At 50.9% G+C, this 25,352-nt stretch overlaps 1 protein-coding gene across 2 annotated transcripts in view; it reads left to right on the top strand.

The window, feature by feature from the left end:
• The window catches only part of PHF2 (PHD finger protein 2), a 92,582-nt gene extending 80,584 nt beyond the window's left edge, over window positions 1-11,998 (top strand). Inside the window, exons 17-22 of one of the 2 annotated variants that reach the window (XM_027550338.1) lie at window positions 558-721; window positions 5,009-5,283; window positions 7,561-7,656; window positions 8,168-8,277; window positions 8,971-9,361; window positions 10,027-11,998. In XM_027550338.1, coding sequence (XP_027406139.1) covers window positions 558-721; window positions 5,009-5,283; window positions 7,561-7,656; window positions 8,168-8,277; window positions 8,971-9,361; window positions 10,027-10,115 — 1,125 coding nt within the window. In that variant the 3' untranslated portion in view covers window positions 10,116-11,998. The remainder of the gene's footprint in view (window positions 1-557; window positions 722-5,008; window positions 5,284-7,560; window positions 7,657-8,167; window positions 8,278-8,970; window positions 9,362-10,026) is intronic. The other variant, XM_027550339.1, reaches the window with a different exon arrangement.
• Window positions 11,999-25,352: the final 13,354 nt, after the last annotated feature.

Genomic DNA, 25,352 nt, shown 5'->3' on the forward strand with positions numbered 1-25,352 from the left:
AGATCCACGAGTTTCCCTGATGCTTGAGGATGGTAGTACAGAGGGTAGCAGGCCAGGCTGCTGGGGGGTGGGTCTTGCACTGAGGTATGGTGGTTAAGTTAGATGGCCTCCAAGGCCACGCGTGTCCAGCCCAGGATGTGATGGCCATCTCCCAGGAAGCCAAGTTCCAGGAAGACGGGTGATACCATACCTGCAGAGCCCAGGGTGTCCCTGCGGAGCCACCTGCCAGGGGCTGTTAACAGGTGTCCTTCAGGCGCAGGTTCACCCACCTGATCCCTGTCCAACCACGGCAACTCTTCTTGTATCTGTGCTCAATACTGGAGCTCTCACATAAGGTTCTGTAAACCAGGGCTCATCTGGCACAGTGCTGCAGTTGGGGCTGCAGGCTCCCAGCACAAAGCTCAGGCGCCCATGCTCTGCAGTGTGTGTCTGGTCAGTCAGCCTCCCGGTGCTCAGCACAAGGACAAGCTCTTTAAAAACCTCTTTTTCTCACTGGAGTGAAACAGTCCCATCCCTACCCCCAAGCCCTTTTCTGACTGGCTGCTCTGTCCCTACAGCAGAGCGATGACTCCTCTGATGAGGGCTCACTGCACATAGACACGGACACCAAGCCCGCCCGCAATGCCAAAGTGAAGAAGGACAGCGGGGGTTCGGCCGCGGGCATCCTGGACCTGCTTCAGGCCAGCGAGGAGGTTGGCGCACTCGAGTACAACCCCAACAGGTAGGCCTAGTGCCCTCAGGGAACTGGGGGGACTGGGTGCTTCCACAGAGTTGGGCCAAACAGGGCTCCATCAGCCCATGTCCTGGAGGCTGGACAGTCAGAGTGGGACCCCTGCCTGGCAGAGGTGGTGCCAGGTGGCCAGGGAGGTGAGCGGGGGCTGGCTATGTAGGTCCTTCGTGTTGCAGAGCTCCTGTGTGAGGAGTCTGTGGGGCCTCCATATCTGTGTGCCTGCGGGAAAGCAGGTCCAGGCTGGGTACCTGGAGGGTATCAGGGTTTTTCCAGACTGGGACGTCCAGCTGTCTCTGCCTCGTCATTTCCCAAATGCCATAAAAATGACCTAAGAAAATTCCACAGTGTCTGCCTGGTGTTAGGGTAAAGAGCATTCATGGGCCACTCTGGGACTCCAAGCTGGCTTCCCTGCAGAGCCGTCATCTGCAGCAAGGGAGATGATGGCTTCAGAGCTTGGGATGTGAGAGCCCATTCCATGAGAAAGGGCTGGATAGGCCAGGGTCCCAGATTCCCACCCCAACTGGGAGTGTGTGGGAGCTAAGCCAGGCTACCCTTGAGACCTGTTTGAGTCCACATGTGAGCCTCAGGAGCCCACTCACTGCTGGTGTATATGCTGCCCTTTCCTGGAGGCCCTGAGCTTCCAGGCGATCAGGCAGGCCAGGACATGTGTCTGCTCAGCTCAGGTAGTCCTCCCTGCCTAGGCCTGCCCAGTTTCAATCCTTTGATTTGAGAGAAATGGATTAATTCTCTTGGGCTTTTGCATTGGATGGGAGGCCATGGGGCTTGTTTTTCTCATGATTGTCGTTATTTAGTTGCTCAATCATACCTGACTCTTTGTCACCCCATGAACTGTGGCCCACCAGGCTCCTCTGTCCATGGGATTTCCCAGGCAAGAATACTGGAGTGGTTTGCCATTTCCTTCCCCAGGGGATCTTCGCAACCCAGGGATTGAACCCGAGTCTCCTGCCTTGTAGGTGGATTCTTTACCACTGGGCCACCAGGGAAGCCCCTTTTCTCAGGATGGTCCCAGTTAAATTCCTTTTTGGTCCCAATTGGCCCCAGTTGGCTCTTGCTTTTAAGCATCATGGGACATTTTTTTTTTTTTTCCACATGGAATTTCTACAAGTACCACAGACAGACCAAGGGACGGGGGCCTGTGTCCCCTGCAGCCTCCCCATTCTGGAAGTGTCTGCTACCATGGTGAGGGCTGGCTCCCCTCCTAGTTCTTGAGTCATCAGGAGATTCCTGCTGCATTGATGGGGAAACTGAGGCTGAGAGAGCTTAGGTGACTTGCTCAAGGCCACACAGCTAGGAGGCAGCAGAGGCAGGACTAGCGTCTCCATTTGCTAATGATGGAGCCTAAGTGTGGGGGTTCTGGAAGGCTGACCTTGCTAGATGGTGTCATCCAGCCAGGGGGGGGTGACTTGGCCTGAGGGAGGCAGGGCTTACGTGGTCTGCTCGGGGTTTGGTCCTCCAGATCTGCCTTTCAGCCCGTGCTACCAGGATTAAGGTCTGAGGGCTACCTGGGCCGGTGGAGGCACATGTCTGCCCCATCTCAGACAGTGGGGCCCCAGCAGGAGGATTAGGGCTTGATTGAAAAGCGTTCTTCCCAAATCAAATGGTTGTATTTTCTTTCACAGATTATCATTTTTTGTGCAGTGTTATGCTCACAGATAGCCATAGGTGCCTTTTCTCATGGGAGTGGAGTATGGTTGGAGGCTGCTACAGAGCTGTGGGGTACAGATTTCCTGTTTAGCATGAAGTGGTTTCTGTAGATAAGGCAGACCCAAGCCCCTCAACTGCAGAGATGCCTCGGTGGTGGCAGGAGGGACCCTGGCCTGAGACCCCTTTGCCGGGAGGAGAAGCCTGGCTGTGAGCCCCCTTCTGCTGGAGGGGCTGGTGCCCGGGCTGGCCCCACATCTCTTCAGAGGTGCCTCTCTTCTGGGAATGCTCTGGCTAGCTGGCACCTCAGTGATGGAATGATGCTCACCCAGGTCCCCTGTGAGCTCCATGGAGAGCTCCCCCCAAAACTGGATGAGGGCAGATGAGGCTGGTGCCAGAACTCTGCCCGGAGCTGGGACACAGGGCCTGCAGCCTGGGCTCCTGACTGAGCAAGGGCATGGCCTATTGGGAGAGGGCGGCCAGTCTGTGGACGCGCTGTGAACTGATCTGTAGGTACACACGTGTGTGCTCACACACGCCTGCACACGTGCACGTGTGCCTGCCGGGGCTGGCCTCCTTGGCCGCCGCAGGCAGTTCCTTTCCCAAGTCTCCCATTTGGAGTGTAGGTCAGTGTTTGATGGTCCATTTGCTCTGTTTTAAGTATTTGCTTTTTTGGAAAAAACAGCTGAAGAAAATGGAGGAAAATATGTTAATTTCTTGTGGATGGTTTGCTTAGTGTTTACCGCCGGGGGGGAAGGAGAGGATTTTGGTATGATAATTGGAGGATTAAGGTATTATTTTCCATGCACACTGGTTAGACTTTGCTCCTTGATTTGCCGGCCCACGTGGCCAGTCTGCAGCCCTGGGCTCCAAGACCCCTCCTTCTCAGTTGCAGCTGAGCTGGGCTGGGACCACGACGTCCAGATGGCACAGGCAGGCGGCTGGCTTCCATGCTGGCTCCCGGAGGACCCTCGTGGTGGGTGTCCTGGCCCCCACCCTGCCATCCCTGCAGGAAGCCTGGCGTTTGTCCAGGCCATAAGGCTGGGTGAGGATGCCTGGGACCTTCAGGGCCTCATCTGCAGAGCACTGGAGAGCCTGGTGCAGAGCGTGGGGGGCCATCTATCAGCTCTTGCTGGCTCTCGTACTTGGCCAGGCTGGGGGTGGGGGGGGTCCATCCCTGCTCAGAAAAGTGATGATGGTATAGCAATGATACTACCGCTCCCAAATGCCATGTGCTCCTGACTGGGTCTGGGTATCCCTCTGCCTTCATGGCATGGGACACTGGGGGTTGGGAGGACACTGGGGCAGGTGGAAGGTCTGGTGGAGAGCTCCTAACTCTCCACAGCGGTCTGATCATACTTGATTTTTCCCACTGTTTGTGGCTTTGGAACCATAATCCATCCGCTTCTAGCAAAAGCCCAAAACACTGCGGTCCAGTACGTCTTGGGTGGGGCTGGGGGAAGCGGTATTCATGGAGGACTGCCCAGAGAGGCGCCCGCCCGTCGCTGCCTCCTGGCTTAGGGCAGAGTCCCTGGCCTGGAGCCCAGCAGTACCCCTCGCAGGATGACTTTTGTCCAAGCTTGTCTCGGTGGGCCCCCAGGAACACAGGGGACCACCCTCTGTGTCTGTGCTTCCTGGGGCCAGCTCTATCTCCCTTTACTCTCCAACCTCAGTCTTGGGAACTTTATGTCTGAGCAGGGATTTCTTCTCATTTTAATGTCTTACTAGAGATGCTTCAAACACTTCTTGGAAGTTGGGGAGGGGGCAGGGACCATGCAGAACCACCAGCGTGGTTCTGTGGGTACACTTTTGGGTGCTGCTTTTGTGTTCTGGCAGCCCTGTGGGTGTGTCCATCCCCCAGGGGCACATGGGGCAGGCTGGAGGGGGCCTGAGTGTCACACATGCAAGACGGGCCCACTGCTGGGCCTCCTGGGCCTCCTGGGTCTGTGACCAGGGAGGAGAGCCAAGCGTTGCGCCATTCCAGGCCCTGCTTCCTCAGGAACCAGGGGGCAGTGAGAGGTATGGCCAGGCTCCCCAGAGGCTGGGGTGGACTCTCCTGACCCAGGTGGAAAAATGTCTGGGGTGATGGGCAAGGGTGAGGGTGTGGGTGCAGATGCAGTCATAAAAAGATGGTGTGGGTCACCTGGGGAGATCGAGTGCCATGGGAGGGAGCGGGCTGAGCCGCTCCATCTCAGGTGCTGGATGAGATGTGGGGGAAGCACCCACGACTGGGGCTTAGTGCAGGAGCCCATGGTGGGCGCAGGGGTGCACAGAGAATGGAATAGGGAGGGAGAGGTGGCCTGGGTCCTTGGGGGGATTCTGCTTATTGACCTCATGATGGGAGAGATCAGGAGCACCTTTGTCTGCCTCTCCCTCGTCCCCTCCCTCCACTTCCCCCTCCCTTTTTTCTCTATTTATGCCCCTCTCTGTCCCAAGGCCTCCAGCTCTCCCTTCGATGTTGGGGGATGGGGGGCAGAGGGTAGAGGAAGCGGGTAGCTGGTCCTTTCCATGGGGAAATGATCAGCCCCCACCGTCCTCCCCCCACGCCCTCTGCTGGCTGCTGAGAGGGAGGATGTGTGGGCCATGGGCTGAGTGCCTGTCTCTCTGTGCCTCCAGCCAGCCCCCCGCCTCCCCCAGCACACAGGAAGCCATTCAGGGAATGCTGTCCATGGCCAACCTGCAGGCTTCCGACTCCTGCCTGCAGACCACGTGGGGTGCTGGCCAGGCCAAGGGCAGCTCGCTGGCCGCCCATGGTGCCCGGAAGAACGGGGCTGGTGGGAAGAGTGCAGGCAAGCGGTTGCTGAAGAGGGCGGCCAAGAACAGCGTGGACCTGGACGATTATGAGGAGGAGCAGGACCACCTGGACGCCTGCTTCAAGGACTCGGACTATGGTGAGTGCTGCTGTGCAGGGAGAGGTGCCTGTCCTGGGTGCTGGGAGCCAGACCCTCTTGCGGATGTAATTCACAGGCCTTAGATGTTTCTCTTTAGAAGCATGCAACTCAGTGGTGTTTAGTGTATTCAGAGGGATGGGTCTGCTGCCGTCAGCACCCCCAACTGGAGAACATTTCATCAAAGGAAACCCTGCCCTCTGTCCATTAAGAGTCAATTTGCCTCCCCTGATTTACGCTGCTGCTACTGCTGCTGCTGCTAAGTCGCTTCAGTCGTGTCCGACTCTGTGCGACCCCATAGACGGTAGCCCACCAGGCTTCCCCATCCCTGGGGTTCTCCAGGCAAGAACACTGGAGTGGGTTGCCATTTCCTTTTCCAGTGCATGAAAGTGAAAGGTGAAAGTGAAGTCGCTCAGTCGTGTCCGACTCTAGCGACCCCATGGACTGTAGCCTACCAGGCTCCTCTGTCCATGGGATTTTCTAGGCAAAAGTACTGGAGTGGGGTGCCATTGCCTTCTCCGTGATTTACACTGATTTATGCCAACTCATAGATTTTTCTCATCTGGATGTGTCATGTGAACAGAATTGCACAGTACTTGGTCTTTGGTGCTTGGCCTCTTTCATTAGCATACTCTTTTTTTTTAAACTTATAGTAACACATTATTCATTTATTTATGCTTTTTTTTTTTTTGGCTGCACTGGGTCTTCATTGGTGCGTGTGGGCTTTCTCTAGTTGCGGTGAGCGGGGTCGACCCTTCCTTGCGGTGCACCGACTTCTCATTGTGGTGGCTTCTCTTGTTGAGGAGCACAGGCTCTAGGCACACAGGTTCAGTACTTGCAACACACAAGCTCAGTAGCTGCGGTGTGTGGGCTCTGGCACGTGCAGGCTTCATTGGTTGTGTCACGCGGGCTTTGTTGCTCCAGAGCATGTGAAATCTTCCTGGACCAGGGATTGAACCTGTGTCCCCTGCATTGGCAGATAGATTCTATACCACCAGGGAAGTCCTCCTTAGCATACTCTTTAGGCTCCATCCACATTGTAGCACATGTCAGCTTTGTTCCTTTTACTAGCTGGATAACATTCCACTGTGTGGACACACCACATTTGTTTATCCCTTTGTCCATCCCCAGGCACTTGGATGGCTTCCACCTTTCGGCAGTTGTGAATAGTGCTACTGCGGGGGGTTTTGTGTGGCCTGTATCTGTGGTGTCTGCCTGGGTCGCTGCCTAAGGCACCTTCTGAGAAGGTATAGCCACTATGAAGTGGCTATACCATTTCATAGACACATTGAGACCACATCCATTCTGCGTCTGTGTAAACAGAAACCAAGGCCCAGAGTGGCTCTGTGGCCTGAGTCTGAGGTGGGCAGTAAGTTGGCAACTGGGCCATAGCTGTGGCCTCTGCTCAGGGGCATGGCCACTCACCTCACACCGTAGCCCCTCCAGGCCCAGCGCTTCAGGTTCCAATACGATCTGAAGGAGTTGCTGTTGGCTGCCTGGGAGGAGACTTGGAGCAAGGACCCACCTCCATGCCTTGGCCCACTGCCCGGGATGTCCCCGTCCCCACGGGCTGCAGTGTGCTTCTCAGGGCGAGGGGCCATGTGCTGCCCGCATGGCGCAGGGCCTGTCTTCAGTGCAGTCCTGATGGTGTGAGGCTGCACCTCTGTCCTAGAGAGCCCTCCCGCGGTGACGCTGGGCCTGTCCTATCTGGTGGACACTTCCAGGCCTCACTGGCGGGGGCTGTCATGGTCTGACAGTGGGGTGAACTCCATTTTGGGGGCGCCCTTGGGACATGGGTCAGGTCCTGGGGGTTAAACCTATTGATAATAGGAGGAGGCACCCAGTGAGTCACCCAGGACTGCTGTGTGGGTCTCCCTGCTCTAGAGACTTGTCGAGGAGAGTCTGGGGTCCTTCAGAGCCAGCTGGCTCCATGGACATCAGAGGTTCCCTTCTCTGACACTAACAGAAGAGATGTCTTGAGAACTGGGCATTCAAGTGGGTGTGGCGGCCAGGCTGGCATAGGCATGGCTGGTTGGGTGGCCATGGGGGCTGGATGGAACCCATTGTCTGGCCTCTCTGGACCCCAAGGGGTGCCTGGGCTGGACGATTTCAGAGGCCACCTGTGCCTGTGCATGGGGCAGCCACTCCGGGAGGGCTGGTACTATGGAGCCTGAAGACGGCCCCAGGGGTGCCAGTCATAGGGTCTGCCAGCAGCCTGCCACTCCCGTCCTGCTGGGGCCACACCAGCAGCTCAGTCCTTCCTCCTCTTTCCACCTCTAGTTTACCCCTCCCTGGAGTCGGATGAGGACAGTCCTGTTTTCAAGTCCCGGTCCAAGAAGAGGAAAGGCTCGGATGACGCCCCCTATAGTCCGACAGGTAGTGCTGGGGGCTGGGAGGGGAGCTCTGTCCACACGGAATGCCAGCAGTCGTGTTGCACACCCACTGGCTCTGTGGCTCAGACAGGGTGTCTGTTGAGCCCCGACTGGGCTCCACTTCAATCCCAGGACCTCAGCCAAGTGCTCTCGCAAACACTCAGAGGCATCCCAGCTCCTGCCAGTAGGGCAGTGCAATGTCCCTGTGGTGCGCTGGCCCTCTGCCTTGGCTCTCCTTGACGAGCATCCCTGGGCGGGTCCCGTTTGCCCCCGGCCCCCATCATGGCAGCCAACAGAGTGGGGTCTGGTTCCCCTAACACACTCCCTTCCTGACCCCTCCTGTCCTGCTGGTGGAGGGCAACCACCCCCACACGAGGTTGGGGCTATTGCTGACCTTCCCCCAAATGTGACTTGTCCCTGGGATTCAGGGACAGATTAGGGCAAGGCTGGGAGATCCAGGAGGGTGCTCAGGCACTGGGTGGCGACTCGAGGAAGGCTGACCTTCTTTCCTACAGCGCGGGTTGGCCCATCGGTGCCAAGGCAAGACAGGCCTGTGCGCGAGGGGACCAGAGTGGCCTCCATTGAGACTGGGCTGGCAGCTGCCGCAGCCAAACTGTCGCAGCAGGTGAGGAGAGCGTCTGCCTGGGCTTGGGCTCCCCAGTGCCTTTGCTCCCCCCACTCTCATGCACGGGGAGCATCCCCCTGGGCTTAGGCTCCCCGATGCCTTTGCCCCCCACTCTCATGCACGGGGAGCGTCCGCCTGGGCTTGGGCTCCCCAGTGCCTTTGCTCCCCCCGCTCTCATGCACGGGGATCACCCAGGCTGGGGCTGTCACGGCCTGGTTCCTTCAGGCTCCCAGGTCCATGCTAGTGGGAAGCAGAGAAGCTGGAAACTGGTGTCAGAAGTCCCATGGTAGCTCACAGTGGGGTGGTGGGGAATGGGGGGTTCGGGAGATGGGGGAGGGGCCCATACTACATGTCCTCCAGTAGGTGAGCTCAGATTGGGCAGGGTCTGTCCACACTACAGCTGAGTGCTGATGCTGTGTCCTGGACGTCCCCACGTCCAGGATGGCTGGCCTCACAGAGCAGGGCCTGATGGTCCCTCCACAGACCCCAGAACTGTTCTGCGGGGCTCGTGGTGGCTGGAGATGGGCTTGGGCGTGGTCCAGCCCTTTCTGCTCCTGCAGTGCTGACTTGCTCAGCTCCATGGCAGAAGCCTTGTCCACGGTAGACCAGGCTGCTCCCAGGTTGCAGTCTGCTCCCCAGGGTCTGGGTCTGGCCAGCCCTGTGCGGTGACGCACCTGCATGTTTTGTTCAAAGGAGGAGCAGAAAAGCAAAAAGAAAAAGAACACCAAAAGGAAGCTGGCTCCCAACACCACCTCCCCCTCTGCCTCCGCCTCTGCCGGCACCACCTCAGCCAGCACCACCTCGGCCTCCACCACCTCGGCCTCCACCACCTCGGCCTCCACCACCCCGGCCTCCACCACTCCGGCCTCCACCAGCACGGCCAGCAGCCAGGCCTCACAGGAGGGCAGCTCACCTGAGCCCCCGCCAGAGTCCCACAGCAGCAGCCTGGTCGACCATGAGTACACAGCAGCTGGCACCTTCACTGGGGCCCAAGCCGGCCGTGCCTCTCAGCCCATGGCCCCCGGGGTCTTCCTCACGCAGAGGAGGCCCTCCTCATCATCCCCCAACAACACCGCTGCCAAAGGTACCTTGCTTGCTGACCCTGAGTTGCCTGTGAGTGACCATAGGTCTCTGTCCCTGCAGCCATGAGTTTCTGTGGCCAGGCCCTCAGTCAGTGTGTGAAAGAAATGGCTCAAGACTGAGACCTCTGGTTACTCGCTGGGGGGTGGGGGGGTGGGGGCTGGTTCTGGGTACCTTGGAGCTAGGTCCATTCCTTTAGACTACCAGGGCCTTGGCTTTGGGTCCTGGCTTGGAGACAGAGTGTGGTTGATGGTTTGTTGAGGGTTCACTGGGAGTGGCCTAGGGTGACCCAGGCTCCTCCATGTGATTTAGGGGTGGGACAGTTGGCTGGGTCCTATGGTACCCCCACTGTCACCCCAGGCCCACTGTGCCCCGGCCGTGAGCCCCAGCCAGCCATGGACATGGGGGGGTGGGTAGCTCCAGGTTGCCCTAATGCCATCCCTGGACTGTCCCTGCTGCACACGCCATGCCCCAGCCCCTTGTCGACACAGTCTCTGAGTGGGGCATTTTGTCGACAGTTGATGGTTTTGGAGGGATGCAGAGCTCACTGTGCTTGGGCATCGCACGCCCATCTTACAGAAAGGATGTGGGCTCAGTGAGGGATTACAGACCCCCCCATATGCTGCTCCTCTCACTCACCTGTCTTTTTTGTGTCTCCACCTCCACCAGGAAAACGTACAAAAAAGGGCATGGCCACTGCCAAACAGAGGCTTGGGAAAATTTTGAAAATTCATCGGAATGGAAAACTACTCCTTTAAAGTTTGGAAAGCCAGGATCCTTCTGCTCCACTCAGGACCCCCGGAGCCCCGCTAGAACATCAGCCCCCAGGAGGGTGGCCTTGCTGCCTCACCCAGGGAGGGCCTGGCCTCCTCCCAGCAACCACCCCCCTCACATGAGCATCTGTTGCTTCAGCAGGCGGAGCTTGCCAATGTGGACAGACGTCCTTTCTCAAGTTGCTTAGAGTGACCAGTTCCCGAAACGTGGCCCTGCCCGTTTGAGGACCATTCCAGTTTCAGGACAGCCTCCAGGCATCCCCGAGCATGGGTGTGATTGCAGGGCCTCTGCAGCTCTGCTGGGAGCATGAGTCCTTCAAGGAAGGAGGAGTGAGCCAATGCTCACCAGGCCCAGAGTCTGAGCTGGCCACAGACTGGTAGCCTCCAGAGGCTTAAAAAAAGGCAAAGAACACTAGAGAGGAAGAGGAGGAGAAATCGGGGTGTGTATGTGCCCCCCTTTTCTTCCCAAGTGATTCTCAGACAAGTCCAGAGAGTGTTCGGTCCGGTTAGGAGAGGAGCCTCTGTGCTCTCCAGATAGTGGGTGGTGGGCCGGATGGTGGGTATTGTGCCCTGAATGTCTGGGGCATTTCTTGGGGCCGGCTGGGGCTGGCAGCAGGGTCAGTGTGTCAGTGGGGGCGAACTGGAGCCATCATGGGGTCCCCGGGGAAGGGCTTGGGCCCAGCCACAGTGTGGCATCCCGGGGGCCCAGGCTAAGCCACGTGGGTGGGCCTCATCCAGCCTGACCATCTATACTCCGAGAAGCACTTCCCAGCCAAAGCACTCCGCCATATGCCTGGTGGGGCAGTTGGTGGCCGGGTGGCCGAGGACTTGGGGCCAGGCACTTCTATCTTGTCACTTGTCGAGTGCACGGGTGGCTCCTGGACCACGCGTCTGCCCATCGACATGGAGGGGCTGGATTTGTTTCTCAGGCAATCCTGTATTTTAATTTTAGATGTATTTCCTGAAGCATATTTTTCATAGAATGTAGCGTGTAAATAGCTTTTTAAATAACTTCTTTTTTATAAGAGTAAAAGTATCTTTAGGAATTTCTTTCTATAGAGTCCTTCATTAACATTTATACGAGTTTTTTGCCGAGTATGATGAACAGTTGGGTTTCCGATGCTTTTCCTTTTCCTTCTTTCTTTGTATTATTATGGTTATTATTATTATTTTTTCTTTTAGGAACTAAGGTATTGCCTGAAAAACAAGTGATGTCTGTGCAGCCTTATATCTGTCTTGACAGAAGCAAACAGTACACAAAAGATCTATTTCAGACACATTTGAAGAGGAATCTTCAACTTGAATACCAGCTCTTTCTTTCCTTCTTGTTGATGAAGGGGGTGGGGTACAGTTATTTTACTAGCACCTTGTGAAGTGTTTCTGTGTTTTGTGATGCTGTAATTTATTAATGTTTGTAGCTTTTTATATTTGTACATTTCTTATGAGCTTTGTTTATATGCCCATCCCTGGGTGTTCTGTCCATGAGGAGAGGCAGCTTTGTGTGGGCCTTGCCATCCTTGCTCATCCTGTTTGGGGGACACAGCCCCGGGGCCCAGAGGCTGGAAGGGGCGAGCCTCACGGGGCCCTGACTATTCTGACCCAGCGTTTTGAAGGTTTCCTTTCCTGTCCTTGTTGAACATTTATATAATCTAACCTGGCCATCAAGCTGTTCTCTCTCTTCCTCTCTTTTATTTTTTTAATTTTATTATTATTATTTTGGCAACATGTACATTTCTAACAAAGTTTATTGTGGCTATTAAAGTGTTTTATTTCCCAATTCATATTACTCTTGTATCGAGTCCATGAGGTCTAAGGTAACTTAGATCAAAGTTTTAAAAGAGTAAAAATATTTCCGGTTTTGTACAGAACCACGTCTTTGTCGTTTTTGCCTCGTTCGCTGTTGTCCACTCTGCAGTGAAGATGGTGGGGGTCTTGGACACTGGGGAGAGGAGTGGACCAGTGTGGTGGGCTGGGTTTAAGGGTGGGCAGTCAGGCCAGGCCCCCTACCAAGGCCCAGGCCCTGGCTGCCAACATTCCCCTTGGAAAGCCCTTGGATTGCCCACAAGGCATAGGTACTTCCCTGTACCCCAAAGCTACAGCACCCTGAGCCAGCCTGTAGGAGCAGGCAGAAGAGACCCTTGGTCAGAGTGGGCAGCCTTTGAGACCCTGGCAATACCAGCCCCAGCACCAAGCATCCTTAGGTGCCCGTAGAACATTCTTGGTGTCTTAGTGTTCACAGGCGTGCAGTTTAGCGAGTCCAGTGACAGGCACCCGAGAATGTGTGCAGGATTTCAGTCTAAATCTGATGTTATTTACAACAGATGAACAAAAGCAGATCCCCCATCCCACCCTAACAGATGCACAGTGAAGGGCACAGTGAAGATCAAAGATTAAGGAGAAAGAGCAGCTAGCCGGAGGGGCCCGCCACGAGGAGACTTTGGGCCCACGCTGGGGCTGCCCCAGCTGCCTGGCATCTCAGACTTCGCTGGGCCTTGGGATAAAGCGTTCAGCTGCACAGCCTGAATCTGCTCTGCTGGACCCCACCACTGGGGCCTCTGCACACTCCCAGGTGAGGCACTCACCCTGTCTGGCAGCTCTCCTGTCCTTGCCCAGATCCAGCCAGACTCTGCCCTGAGGATCCTCCAGGGGTCCCCACACCCTCATCCCATAGCCGCCAAAGGACTGGGCTGAGCCCTGGGTTGTTCTGTGCATCCTGCCCGCCAGGACTGGCTCTGGCTGCCCAGCCTCTGAGTTGGAGTCCTTGAGGCTGAGTTATCTGGGTGCTCCTTGGGTCTCCCCACCCCAGCATGGCTGTGGGGATTGTGTCTTCAGAGGGCCACTTGGGACCTAGGGCCCTGGGCTTGGGGAGGGCTCCCAGAAGGTGCCCAGAGTCTCTTCCCTGGCCCTAGGCCCTGTCCTGGGCTGTACCCACATCATCCTGGGGCAGCCTGGCCTAGTTGAGCCCTGGGCCCTCGCTCTAACCCCAGCAGTCCAGGTGTCCAGGAATGACTATAGGTGGACCCAGGCTGTGCATTTCTCGGTATGCCTGTAGCAGGGGCAGCAAGGGGCCTGTGTTGCTCCATGCTTGGTGCTCACTGTGGCCCTTCCGGGGTCTTCTCATCTTCATGCAAGGCCACTGAGAAAGCTCCCTGCCTGGCCCCACGGACCCAAGCCCTCATTTGACAGAGAAACTAAGGCTCAGACTGAAGCCCTCTGTGGATGAGACTTGAGTGCTCCGGGATCGTCCCTTGCTCAATCATTATTTCTCAACCTCCTGGCAACAGGTGGCTGGCCATGTAAGTGGAACACCACCATCGTATCAAGGCAGCCCCAGGGGGCCACAGGATGCTGGCAGCAGGGTCCTGAAGAGCCATCTGACCAGCAACAAGCTTCTCAAAAGGAAACAAAGGGTTGCATGTTAAGCCTGAGATGCTGGAGCTGTTTGTTTGTTATTGCAGGCTGCCCTAGCTCTGCCTGCGACTCGTGAGTGGCTGGGGTCCTGTGCATTGAACATGGCATAAATAACAAATTGCCTCAACTCAACTTACAAAGTTGAGCTGAATTTTACAGTCATTTTCCTGAGCACCCATTGAGTTCCAGGCTCCATGTTGAGAAACTTACAGAGGCTTCCTCAGGGTCGATTTCACCAGGGGAAATTCTGCTTCACCTGCGGCTCACTGTCACCTGCTCCCTTGTGCGGTGGGACAGTCTGTGATGAGACATCCATCGTGTCGTCTTATACTCCGGGTGAAAGAAGGGAGTTAGGGAAGTTCCCTGGAGCAACCCATGAGATGAAAATGTCTTCAGCAACACAAGCAAAGGCCTCAGGGCAGGTGACCAGACCTTAGGGTGATCAGATGGTGGGAGGTGGGGTAGCAGCTGGCTGAGCCACAGAGGGTGTCCACACAGTAGGGATGTGGCAGGCCCTGGGGAGCCCCTGCAGGTGAGCAAGCAGCCTGCTGCAGGATATGCTGAGGAAAAAGAGGATTACTTTCCACCCGGGGTCCTGTCTCCCTAGGGTCCCCCTCCTTCTAGGGCTCCCTCCCCTTCTGACATCTGCCCCCCTATTCCCTCCACCCCTTATGCCCGTCAGGCACATGTTACCATTGTGCAATTGGAGAGGGAGCTCAGCACCACCAACAGCCCAGTCTGCTTTGCATGGTGCTGCCTAGATGCTCAGAGCCTTAAACCAACCCAAGGGCCAGTCCCCAAACTTGCAGGAAAGGGTCCCGTGTGGTGTCTTGGGGCAATACTGAGAGTGACCACCAGGGGGCAGGGGAGGGCCAGGAACGACCTGTCCTCCTGCGATAGCAACGTGAATTCATTTTGTGCTAGGTGTCCTTCGGGCAAGACCCTGGGGCTAAGGGCAGAAGGGACTGATGTGGGCAAAGAGAAGTTATCAGCATGCTGTGAGGGTTGGGAGGGAGATGATAATAATCAGTTCACCTTGGTCCTGAACTATTTAAGCGCTGGGTGTGCCAGGGCCTGTTTAAGTATCTGGCATATATTATTAGCACATTCACGCCTCACAGCTACCCTCTGATGAAGGTCCTACAACTGTCTCTGTCTTGCCGAGGGGGAAGCTGAGGTACAGACTCTCACAGCTGGTGGAGCTACGGTGCAAGTCAAGTCTAGGCAGGACAGTTATAGGGCCCTTGAGCTTGTGAGAGACACCCTGCTGCAGACTCCCCAAGATGCAGAAGAAAGAGCTGTGCCAGAGCAGAAAGGAGCTACCATTCAAAAGCCCTGAGGTGGGGACAAGGTGAAGTGCCATCTTTGAGGATGGCTGGAGTAGAGGATGAGTACAGGGGAGGGGACAGAAGTCAGGCAGGGCAGCAGTTTTCTTGCCTGACTCTCCGCTCCATCACGGGGGTCTCTCCCTTTCCCAGGCTGCACAGAGACTTTCGAATCCCCCCTCCCCAAACCTCACGTTCCCCGCTGGACCCAGCCCAGCCTCCCTCTGTGCACAGCCCTGAACAAGGAGCCCTCTTTGCAGATGAAGACCCTGAGGCAGGTTTTCTGTTGGACACATGGCTACCAGGGGTCTCTGCTTCCTTGCCCATGGTTCTGAGAGGCTGCACAGTGTGTGGGAGAAAGAGTGAAGAGTGCTTACCATCCAAGGTTTAAAGAAAAAGATGCTGCTGATATAAAACTTAAGACTGTGTTCCCAGCCCTGTGGAAAAAACCTCCTTAGCAGTAATGATAATGGTACATAAAATTCATGTCAAAGACATTAGATGCTGGTGCTAAATTCCATGGGTTTCATGTTGTGATTATGCTGCCAGTGTGGTACACTTTCCTGAGTGCCTACTGTGTGCTGGACAGAGTGCCATGTGGTTTCCCAAGGCTTGCCACTTGCCACCTCCCCCTACACCTCAGGTTTGGGTCCTGGAGCTGGGAGGCCTTTCTGAGGAGGTGACCTTTGAGCAGACCCCTGAGATCGTGGGGGAAGAGTGCCGAGGCCAAGGGAACAGTAGAGCAAAGGCCCAGGGGCAGGATCAAGCTTTGTGAAGAACAGTGGGGATGGTGTGAGTGGAGAGCTTGGCAGGGCCAGGGTTCCAGCAAGGCTTCTTCTGCCCCAATCCTTGGTCCAGGCTGTGTCCCCTGCCCCTTCCCGACCCAAGGAGCCTGTGGAAGGCCTCACCTTGCCTGGCTGTGGAAACCTGGGGCTGGCTTCAGCTTCTTCATCTTGAGTGACTGATATCTCAAACCCACACAGAAATTCTATGGGGCGAACTTCTCCCTATGGGTCACCATTCCCACCTGACCTTCTGCTGGACCTTCTCTTCCACCTGTCTGACCTGACAGCCTGTTGGCTGTGTTATCTCAGGCAGGTCACTTCCCCTCTCTGGGCCTCTTCTTCCATCGGCCTTCCTGATGAGGAGGAGATGGATGAAGCAGGGAGCTGGAGACAAAGGGGTGGAATGTCCCCACCTGGTCTCCCCCAGATCTTCTCTGCTATGGCCCGCAGACGCCTGCCCACTCGGGAGGGAAGCTGCAACAGGACACAAGACACAGCCAGGCCTCAGGTGGCCAGGCCTGGCCCGAGAGGTCTGCCAATGGACGTGCCATGCACACCCCAACTTGCAGAGGTGTGTGGAGCAGAGGCTGCGCCCTGGGCTGGGTGTGAACCCAGGTGATTGTGTCCACGCTCAATTAAATGTTTACTCACTTCCAGCTTGCAGTCTCCCTCCCATATTTTGGAGTGAATCCTTACTTCTCACGACCCAGGGCTTTGCGTCCCCAGAGTGCTTTGGATGGAAGGACGCCGGGCGGGGCTGCGTGAGGAGAGGTGGTGGGAGGGGTGCTCTGTGGGCTGTCGGGCAGCCTGACAAATGGGCTCTCTCCTTAGACGCTAGCCCGCCTTTCCCAGGCCGAGTCCCATCGGCTGCCTCATCCAAACATCCCAGGGGATGCCACCTCGGCAGAAAAATGATGCTGTTCCATTAACATCTGACACGGATTTGCAGGCCCCAAACAGACGAGCGTGCATGTAAACACCCGGCCTAGCTGGGCCCTCGCCCGGCTCAAAGCGGGATCCTCGTAATTAATTGTCCGCCTGCCGGCCCACCGGCCTGAACCCACACTCCAGCCAGTGTTATTTCAATCCCTCCTGCCACCCCCGCTCCCAAACTGCATTCACCAAACGGCGGCTGTGCCGGAGCTTGTAGGAAGGAGAATGGAGATGGCCTTGGCTCTGCAGACCTCGACTTCCTCTCTGCAAAACAGAGGCGTCGTCCTGGCCTCCTCGACAGTCAGGGGAATGGGGCGCCTGTGCCTGGCTCAGGCTGGGCCGAGCATCCGCACACCCACAGGCACACTGTCTCTGCTGCCTGGCTCGAGTGATCAGGTGCTAAGCGAGCGGCCTCCACGGGTCAATGGGGTCTCCACGCCCCGGATGTGCGCTCAACGCGCCTGGCATTGCCGCTTATCTTTTCTACTCATTTTGACTGATTTAGTAAGTGTGTAAAGCCACATGTGTTACAACATGTGATTTTTTAGCCTGAAGAGGGAGGATTTTTGTAGACTGCTGTTCTAGAATGTGGTCTACAATCAGTGTGTATAGGTACACCACAAATACTTCTGCTTTTCAAAGAGAAATACCATATAAATGGGCTACACATTTTGTAGAGTAAGCTTTGGTCTGCCACATTTATCTTTCCTTCCTTTTTCCCTTTTTGGTTCATTTCTCTTAGAGTTTAGGAAAACTGCATGATTTTGCCTGTGATGGGGCCTCAGGAACTCCTTGCTCTGCACCTGCAGCTGACGGAGACGCCACCTCTGGGAGCTGCAACATGGGGACAGGTATCTTACCTCTGATGGAGTCATAGGGTAAACCAATGCCAGGCTCACCGATGGGTTCCTGCAATGTGTTCTGAGATCAGTATCTTCGCTCAAATGTCATTTACTTCATCTTCAAACCTGGGGGAAAACCCAGTCTTATTTTCTTTTCCTTTTCTTTTTAGACCACCTAACTGTGACCCCCTGCGATGAACTGTAATGGCCAAGAGTTAAGATCCTGAGTTTATCCTCCATCGACATACAGGAATTTGTGACCCATATCACACAGAAGTTTATTGGTGGCTGTCTCTCAGTGGTTGTGGATTAAGCTCTGGAAAGTTTATTGGTGTCTGTTCTCTGCTCTTTCCACGGGGTTACCAGGAGAAGTGTTAGGGTTAGGTGTGTGTGTGTGTGTGTGTGTGTGTGTGTGTGTGTGTGTGTGTGTGTGGTGGGAGAGGTTCCTTGAGAAGGAGACATCTGGGGGTGTGTGGCAAATGTGAATAAGGATGCTTTTGAGGGAATTTTTTCTTTTTTCCTCTCTGTTTCATCTGTTCTGACTCAGACCATAAAGTTTTCATAATTGCAGCTTTAGGATGTATTTCCAATCTATCAGACCTTCCCTTTGCTTCTTGAATTACTGTGCTACAATGTGTGAAGCAGTTTTGAAGGTGGGGAAAAGGGGCTTGTGCTCCAGTTACAGTCTCCACTCAGGAAGGAGGGGCTCCCTCCCTGTCTGTTCAAACCCTCCCTCCTCCTCTCCCCAGATGCTGACATTCTCTGGGCTTAGCTCTCCAGGCTCCACTCTGCAGTCTTCTGGAAGACCCTCAGCTGTGCTCACTCAGCTGCTCCAGACTCATTTCTCACTGCCTTGGGCTTCAGAGGTCCTTTCTGTCCTTCTGCCAACACACTTAGATGGGTTGGTTCTGGCTTCGTCAGGTCTCATGGCCCTGCTGGCCGCATCTTAGCCTTCCCCAGAATGCCTTATACTAGACCTGCGTTGACTCTGTTTCCCTGATTCCCTTCTTCACAGTCCCCATATTCAGCCCCAAACCCTACCTCCTCTGGTCATTCTTCAGCTTAGCCACTAACTGCCTGCAGTATCCCCACATCCCAGGCCTTCTATTCTTTCATGGCTCAACTCCTACAGCCCCATCAGGGGATGCTCTGTGTGGTCAAATGGACCCCCTCTTGACCTATTTCACTCCAGAAGGTAGTTTATGTCCTTGATTTGGGCCCTGGAGCCATGGGAAGCCCCTGGTCCAGGGCAGGCAAGGGCACCAGTGACTGGTACATGGTGGGAAAGCAAGGTGGATCAGGGACCCCAGAGAAGGGAGGGAACAGAGAGGTGGGAGGGAGACAACAGGGGACTTTGAGAAGAGGGATATTCAAATAGGGGGAGGGAGTTTACAAGGAAGAGAGCTCCAGATAGAGAAACTCATGGAGTGTGTGGAACAGGGCTATTAATTCCTGCCCTGCAGGGGTGGATTAAGACAGACAAGCAGCCAGGGCAGCCCTTCTGGGACCTGGGGTTATCACTGCTTCCTCTTGTAAGGCTGCTGGTGATTCATGGCCTGAGGGCTGATGGGCAGGTGGTCAGGGGCATGGTTAGACTAGCAGGGAGGGGTCATGGACATTCCTATTGTGGTGAACTGGCCTGACCTGTGCAGGCAGGACCAGGCTCCTGGGAGCCTGGGTGGCAGAGTGCAAGATCCCCTAGCTATAGCCTGGGAGCCCACTTCAGACAAGTGCTGTCTGGCCTTTAACCCCACACCCCTGATACCTCTGGTGGGGCACGCACAACTTCCTGGATTCTCTGTCTCACTCTTAAACTTGGCTGAACTCAGAGATCTGGAACTTGCCTTCTCAGGCTGGCTCTGGAAGGCCTGGAGAGGAGGTGCTCTGGGGCCTATGTCATAAACCAGGTCCAAGAGAAGGAGCCCTACAGCTCAGGGGCAGTTTTCCCTGTCTCCATTTTCTGGTAGTCCACTGGGTGACTGAAGCCAGGTGGTGCAAGTGACATGGATGTTCTTGGTGGCCCATTTAAAAGTGGGGGCTGCTTCTAGAAAGCATAACTCAGGCCTATAAGGGAAACAGATCATGCTCTGCTGGGAAGTCCTGTGGGGCCCAGGTAATGGGAGCACTGTGATTTGAGAAAGGTGGTATAGGGACATATCACTGTGTTGGAGGCTCCCTCTGGAAGCAAAGGTGGAGAATGAGAGGAGGAAAAGGGATCAAGAAGAAGGGAGGTGGCCACAAAGCCTGAGATGGGACCAAGGCCAGAGTCATCAAGAGGACAGGGTGGTTTCAAGAGCCACCTGGCCCTCCCAAGACCCTCAAGAAGCTTAGAAAATGTCTAGTTAAGAGAGATGAGGTCAACTGAGAAAAAGACCTTCCACCCTTTGGACCAGTGCTGACCAATAAACTATTTTCAATGAAGAAAATGTTCATATAGTACAGTTAAACACTTGAAATATGGCTAGTGTGGCTGAGTTTTGAATTCTTAATTTTTATTTTCTTTTAATTACTTTTAAGTTTACATTTAAATGGCTATGTGAAACAATGAAATAGAAAATGGAAAAAACATAAAGAAAATTAATGAACTCCCAACTTGGTTCTTCGTAAAGATCAATAACATTGATAAATCTCTAGCTGGACAGATAAGAAAATGGAGAAGATACACATTTCCAATATAAGAGTGAAAGGGTGGTCATTACTGCTGATCTTTCAGTCATTAAAAAAAACAACAAAAGCATATTATGATCAACTTTATATAAATTTTTGACAAGTGCCATAACATGGACAAATTCCTTGAAAGGCACAATCAACCAAAATTGATGTAAGAAGAGAATATCTGGATAGTCTTCTGTGTGTAAATTTTTTTGAATTAATAATTAAAAAGCCCCCATTCAAAAAAAAAATTTCCAGGCCCAGATTGCTTTACTAGTGAATTAATTTATCCATATGTATATGGTCTATTGATTTCCAACAAAGTTACCAAGGCTTTGATATGAATTCAAATTCACTATGAAAAGAAAATTCACTATGAATAGAAAACTCTTTTCAACAAATGAAAACTAGACAAACTAAATGTCTACCAGGAAAAAAAGGGCTTTGATCCTTATCTCATTCACACTCAAAAATTAAGGTCAAAAGGATTAGAGACCTTAAAAAGATAAAACACATACATCATTAAGAAAACATAGGAGAAAACCTTCATGACATTGAATAGGTAAAGATTTTTTAGAATGGACAAAAAATAAAAATTGGCAAATTGAATTATATCAAAATAAAAATGTTTTGTTTTCTCTAAGTTTCCATTTAAAAAATAAAAACCAAGCCACATGAAAGATATAAACATCCAGATTCAAGAAGTTGAGTGTTTCCAAACAATATGAATCCAAAGAAATCCACACCAACCAAACATGTCAGAGTTAAATTTGTGAAAAGCAAAGACAAAGAAAAAATTTTATTTATTTGGGGGCCACACTGCATGGCTTGTAGGATCCGAGTTCCCTGACCAGGGATTGAACTCAGGCCTCAGCAGTGAAAGCACAGAGTCCTAACCTTTCGATCACCAGGGAATTCCCTAAAGAAAAAATAATTTTAAAATTCAGAAAAATAAATACAATAAAGAAAGCCTAAGGATTTCCCCAGTGGTTCATTGGTTAAGAATTTGCCTTGCAATGCTGGGGATGCTGGGGATGCTGGGGATCCCTGGTCAGGGAACTAAGATCCCACATGTCACAGAGTAACTAAGCCCATAAGCCATAGCTAGAGAGCCCTCTGGCAGCACTACTGAAGTCAACGTGCTCTGGAGCCCACGTGCTGCAACTTCTGAGCCTGTGCGCCACAACTAGAGTCCATGCACCATGATGAGGCATCCCAGGTGCCACAGCTAAGACTTGGTGCAGCCAAATAAATAAATATATTTTAAAAGTTTAGATGGAAGAAAGGCTTCTGCACATCACTCAGACTGGTAAAATAGCTATACCACTAGGCTGTGATGAGCAGTATCTGGTGTGGTGATACCTTGAGCAACCACTAATGAAACTATACAGATCAGTGTATTTAGTTATTTAAAACTATTGTAAATAAGTCTGGTTAGCCTTATTATTTAAAAAAGTAATCTCAGAAATGTTCAAATAACCTATAGGAAGCCAAGAAAAAATAAACAGAGGGATAGATACAAAAGGAACAAACAGAAAATAATAATAAAATGACAGATTTAAGCACTAACATGTCAATCATTGCTTTAAATGTAAATGATACAAGTACATCAATTAAGAGACAGATATTGATAAAGTGATTAAAAATGTTCCAATTATAGGCTCTCATCAAGAAATTCACTTCATATATGTTTCTGGTGAAAGGGTGACCATAAACATTAGAAGGTAGGGATGAGAATATTCTATGAAATTAAGAAACAATTTACCTAAACAAGATACCTCCTTGAATACAAGACCACCTCACTTCTGGTAGATGAAACATCTGGAAGCAGGACCAAAGTTTTGTTCAGAAAACCTTTCTGAGTTTATCACGTTAAATATACAAATGACTGATATGCATTCGTTTGCACTGGAGGACAAGACAGCAGATACCATAAAATATTGATCAGAGCCATAAAAAGAAAAAAAGAGGAAAAAAGAAGTCTCTTTGAGACACTAAATTTAAATAATGTGTTTTTTCAGGTTAATGGGAACTGTATACATATTGACTTCCTATAGGGTCATCTATAAGCCAATAACATATTCAGTATAATCTTTCCACCATAATGATTTGGGTTTCAGAGAAGCTGATCTTTCTTTTTTTTCTCACAGCAAACAGAGTAAAACTTATCTCATGAATTAAAAAAAAAAAATCACTTCAAACATAATGGCATAGATAGGTTGAAAGTGAAAGAATGGAAAAAGACATATACATTCCAAGCACCAATTTTAAAAAGGATGAGTGGCTATGTTAATATCACATAGAGTAGAATTTAGAGCAAAGAAAATTCCTAGAAACAAAGAGGAACATTACATAGTAATAGAAGCACCAGTCCACTAAGAAGATGCAGCAATCCTAAATATTATGCATGAAACAACAATTCTTTCATGTGAGTTGATAGAGATGAAAGGAGAAATAGACAAAGCCATAATTATGCTTGAGAATTCAACATCTCACTCTCAGCAAGTGAGAGAACACAGAACAGATCACCAGGCAACAACAGAATACACATTCCTTTCAAACAGCCATGGGATGTTTACCAAGATAGGCTATAATCTAGGCCATAAAACAAACCTCAACTTATTTAAAAGAACTGAAATCATACAGAGAAGTCAATAAGGTAAAGACAAAAGGAACATCTCCAAACACTTGGAAAATAATCATCAACATATTTCTAAATAACCCATGGAGCAAAAAGGGAATTTCAAAGAAAACATAATAATAAATAGAACTGGATAAAAATCAAAACATGGCATATCAAAAATTGTGAGATACAGCAAAAGCCATGCCAAGAGGAAAATTTATAGCCCTTGTTGTTGTTCGGTCTCTCAGTTGTGTCTGACTCTTTGCAACTTCATGGACTGCAGCACTCCAGGTTTCTCTGTTCTTCACCATCTCCCTGAGCTTGCTCAAACACTTGTTCATTGAGTTGGTGATACCATCTAATCATCTCCTCTGTCGCCCCCTTCTCCTCCTGCCTTCAGTCTTTCCCACCATAGGGGACTTTTCCAGTGAGTCAGCCCTTCGCATCAGGTGGCCAAAATTTTAGAGCTTCTGACTCAACATCAGTCCTTCCAATGAATATTCAGGACTGATTTCCTTTAGGATTGACTAGTTTGACCTCCTCACAGTGCAAGGGACTCTCAAGAGTCTTCTTCAACACTACAGTTCAAAAGCATCTTTTCTTCAGTGCTCAGCCTTCCTTATGGTCCAACTCTCACATCCATACATGACTACTGGAAAAACCATAGCTTTGACTATATGGACCTTTGTCAGCAAAGTGATCTTTTTGCTTTTGTTGTCTATGTTTGTTATAACTTTTCTTCCAAGGAACAAGCATCTTTTAATTTCATGGCTACAGTGACCATCTGCAGTGATTTTGGAGCCCAAGAAAATAAATCTATCACTGTTTCTAATTTTTCCCCATTTATTTGCCATGAAATGGTGGGATCAGATGTCATGATCTTAGTTTAATCCTAAATGCTTATGTTAGGAATGAGGAAAGTTCTCAAAACAATAATACATGCTCAAACCTCAAGAAGTTAGGGGGAAAAGAGCAAAATATAGCCAATGCAATTTAAAGGAAGAACTAATAAAGATAAGAGCATAAATTTATGACATTGAAAAGAAATAAAACAATACAGAAAATTAATGAAAAATATCATTAAAATTGATAATCTTTTAGCAAGACGAAGATAAATAAAAGACCCAAATCATTAATATCAAGAATGAAACAGGAGATATTACAAGAGATCCTGTAGCCGTTTAAAACATAGTAAGGGAATAATACAATAAACTCTATGAGAATAAATTTGACAGCTTAGAAAAAACCAATTGACTAATTCCTCAAACATTACAACAACCAAAATTCAATCAAGGTGAATGAGACAAACTGAATAGTAATATAACTGTTAAATGAATCAGATTTAAAACTCCTGAAAAAGAAATCTGCAGGCCAAAACTACTTCAGTGGAAAGCTCTAGAAAACATTTAGAGAATTATCACCACTTCTGCAAAATCTATCTCAGAAAATACAAAAATGGGAACACTTGCCAACTTATTTTATTAGACCAATGTTATTTTGATACCAAAACCAGAGAAAGTACAAGTAGAGAGATAGAAATAGAATGAAAAACTAATATGTTTTGGGAACCTAGAAGCAAAAGTCTTCAGCAAAATATAAGCAAATCAAATCCAGGAGTATAAAGCAAAACCTTATATACTCATAGTAGAATTTATTTCGAATTCAAGGTTGGTTTAATATTTTATAAATCAACCAATACCATCAGCATCAACTGGTCAAAGGCAAAAAAATATGATTATATCCATGGATGCAGGAAAAGAATGTGACAAATCCAATAGCCAATTATTATTTTCAAAAGCCTCAACAAACTTAAGTAGAGAGGTAAACTCATTCAACTTGCTAAAGAAAATCTACCAGAACACCTACAGCTAATATCATGCTATACTTAATGTTAAAGAACTAAATACTTTCTTTTTAAAAAATTTTATTGGGGTACAGTTGATTTTGGCTTCCCAGGTTGTACTAGTGGTGAAGAACACGTCTGCCAGTGCAGGAGACATAAGAGACACAGGTCTGACCCCTGGGTCAAGAATATCCTCTGGAGGAGGGCATGGCAACCCACTCTAGTATTCTTGCCTAAAGAATCCCATGGACAGAGGAGCCTAATGGGCTATAGTCTATAGGGTCGCAAAGAGTCAGATACGACTGAAGCGACTAAGCACACACAGAACAGCTGCTTTACGATTTTCTGTTAGTTTCAGGTGTACAATAAAATGAATCTGTTGTCAAATACATATATCCACTCTTTTTTGGATTGTTTTCCCACGTAAGGGCTAAATTCTTTCTTTCTGAATTTGGGAACAAGGGAGAGATGCTTGTTCTCACCACTGTTATTTCACATAGTGCTAGAAGTTCTAGCCACTGTGATACGAAAAGGCACACAAATTATAAAGGAAGAAATTTAACTGTCCCTATTTGCAGATAACATTATGGTATATGTATAAAATCCAAAGAAATCTACAAAATATGAGAACAAGCTCTTAGAGGTAACAAGCATGTTCAGCAAGGTTAAAAGATAAATGATCAAAAAACAAAAGTTTACTTTATTTCTATACACTAACAATGAACATTTGAAAATTGACATTAAAGCCATAATACCATTTATACTTATGCCAAAAAAAAATCAAACCCTTAGGTGCAAGTGTAACAAA

The sequence above is a fragment of the Bos indicus x Bos taurus genome, chromosome 8 (genome assembly GCF_003369695.1).
Source record: "Bos indicus x Bos taurus breed Angus x Brahman F1 hybrid chromosome 8, Bos_hybrid_MaternalHap_v2.0, whole genome shotgun sequence".
In the NCBI taxonomy this organism is placed as follows: Eukaryota; Metazoa; Chordata; class Mammalia; order Artiodactyla; family Bovidae; genus Bos; species Bos indicus x Bos taurus.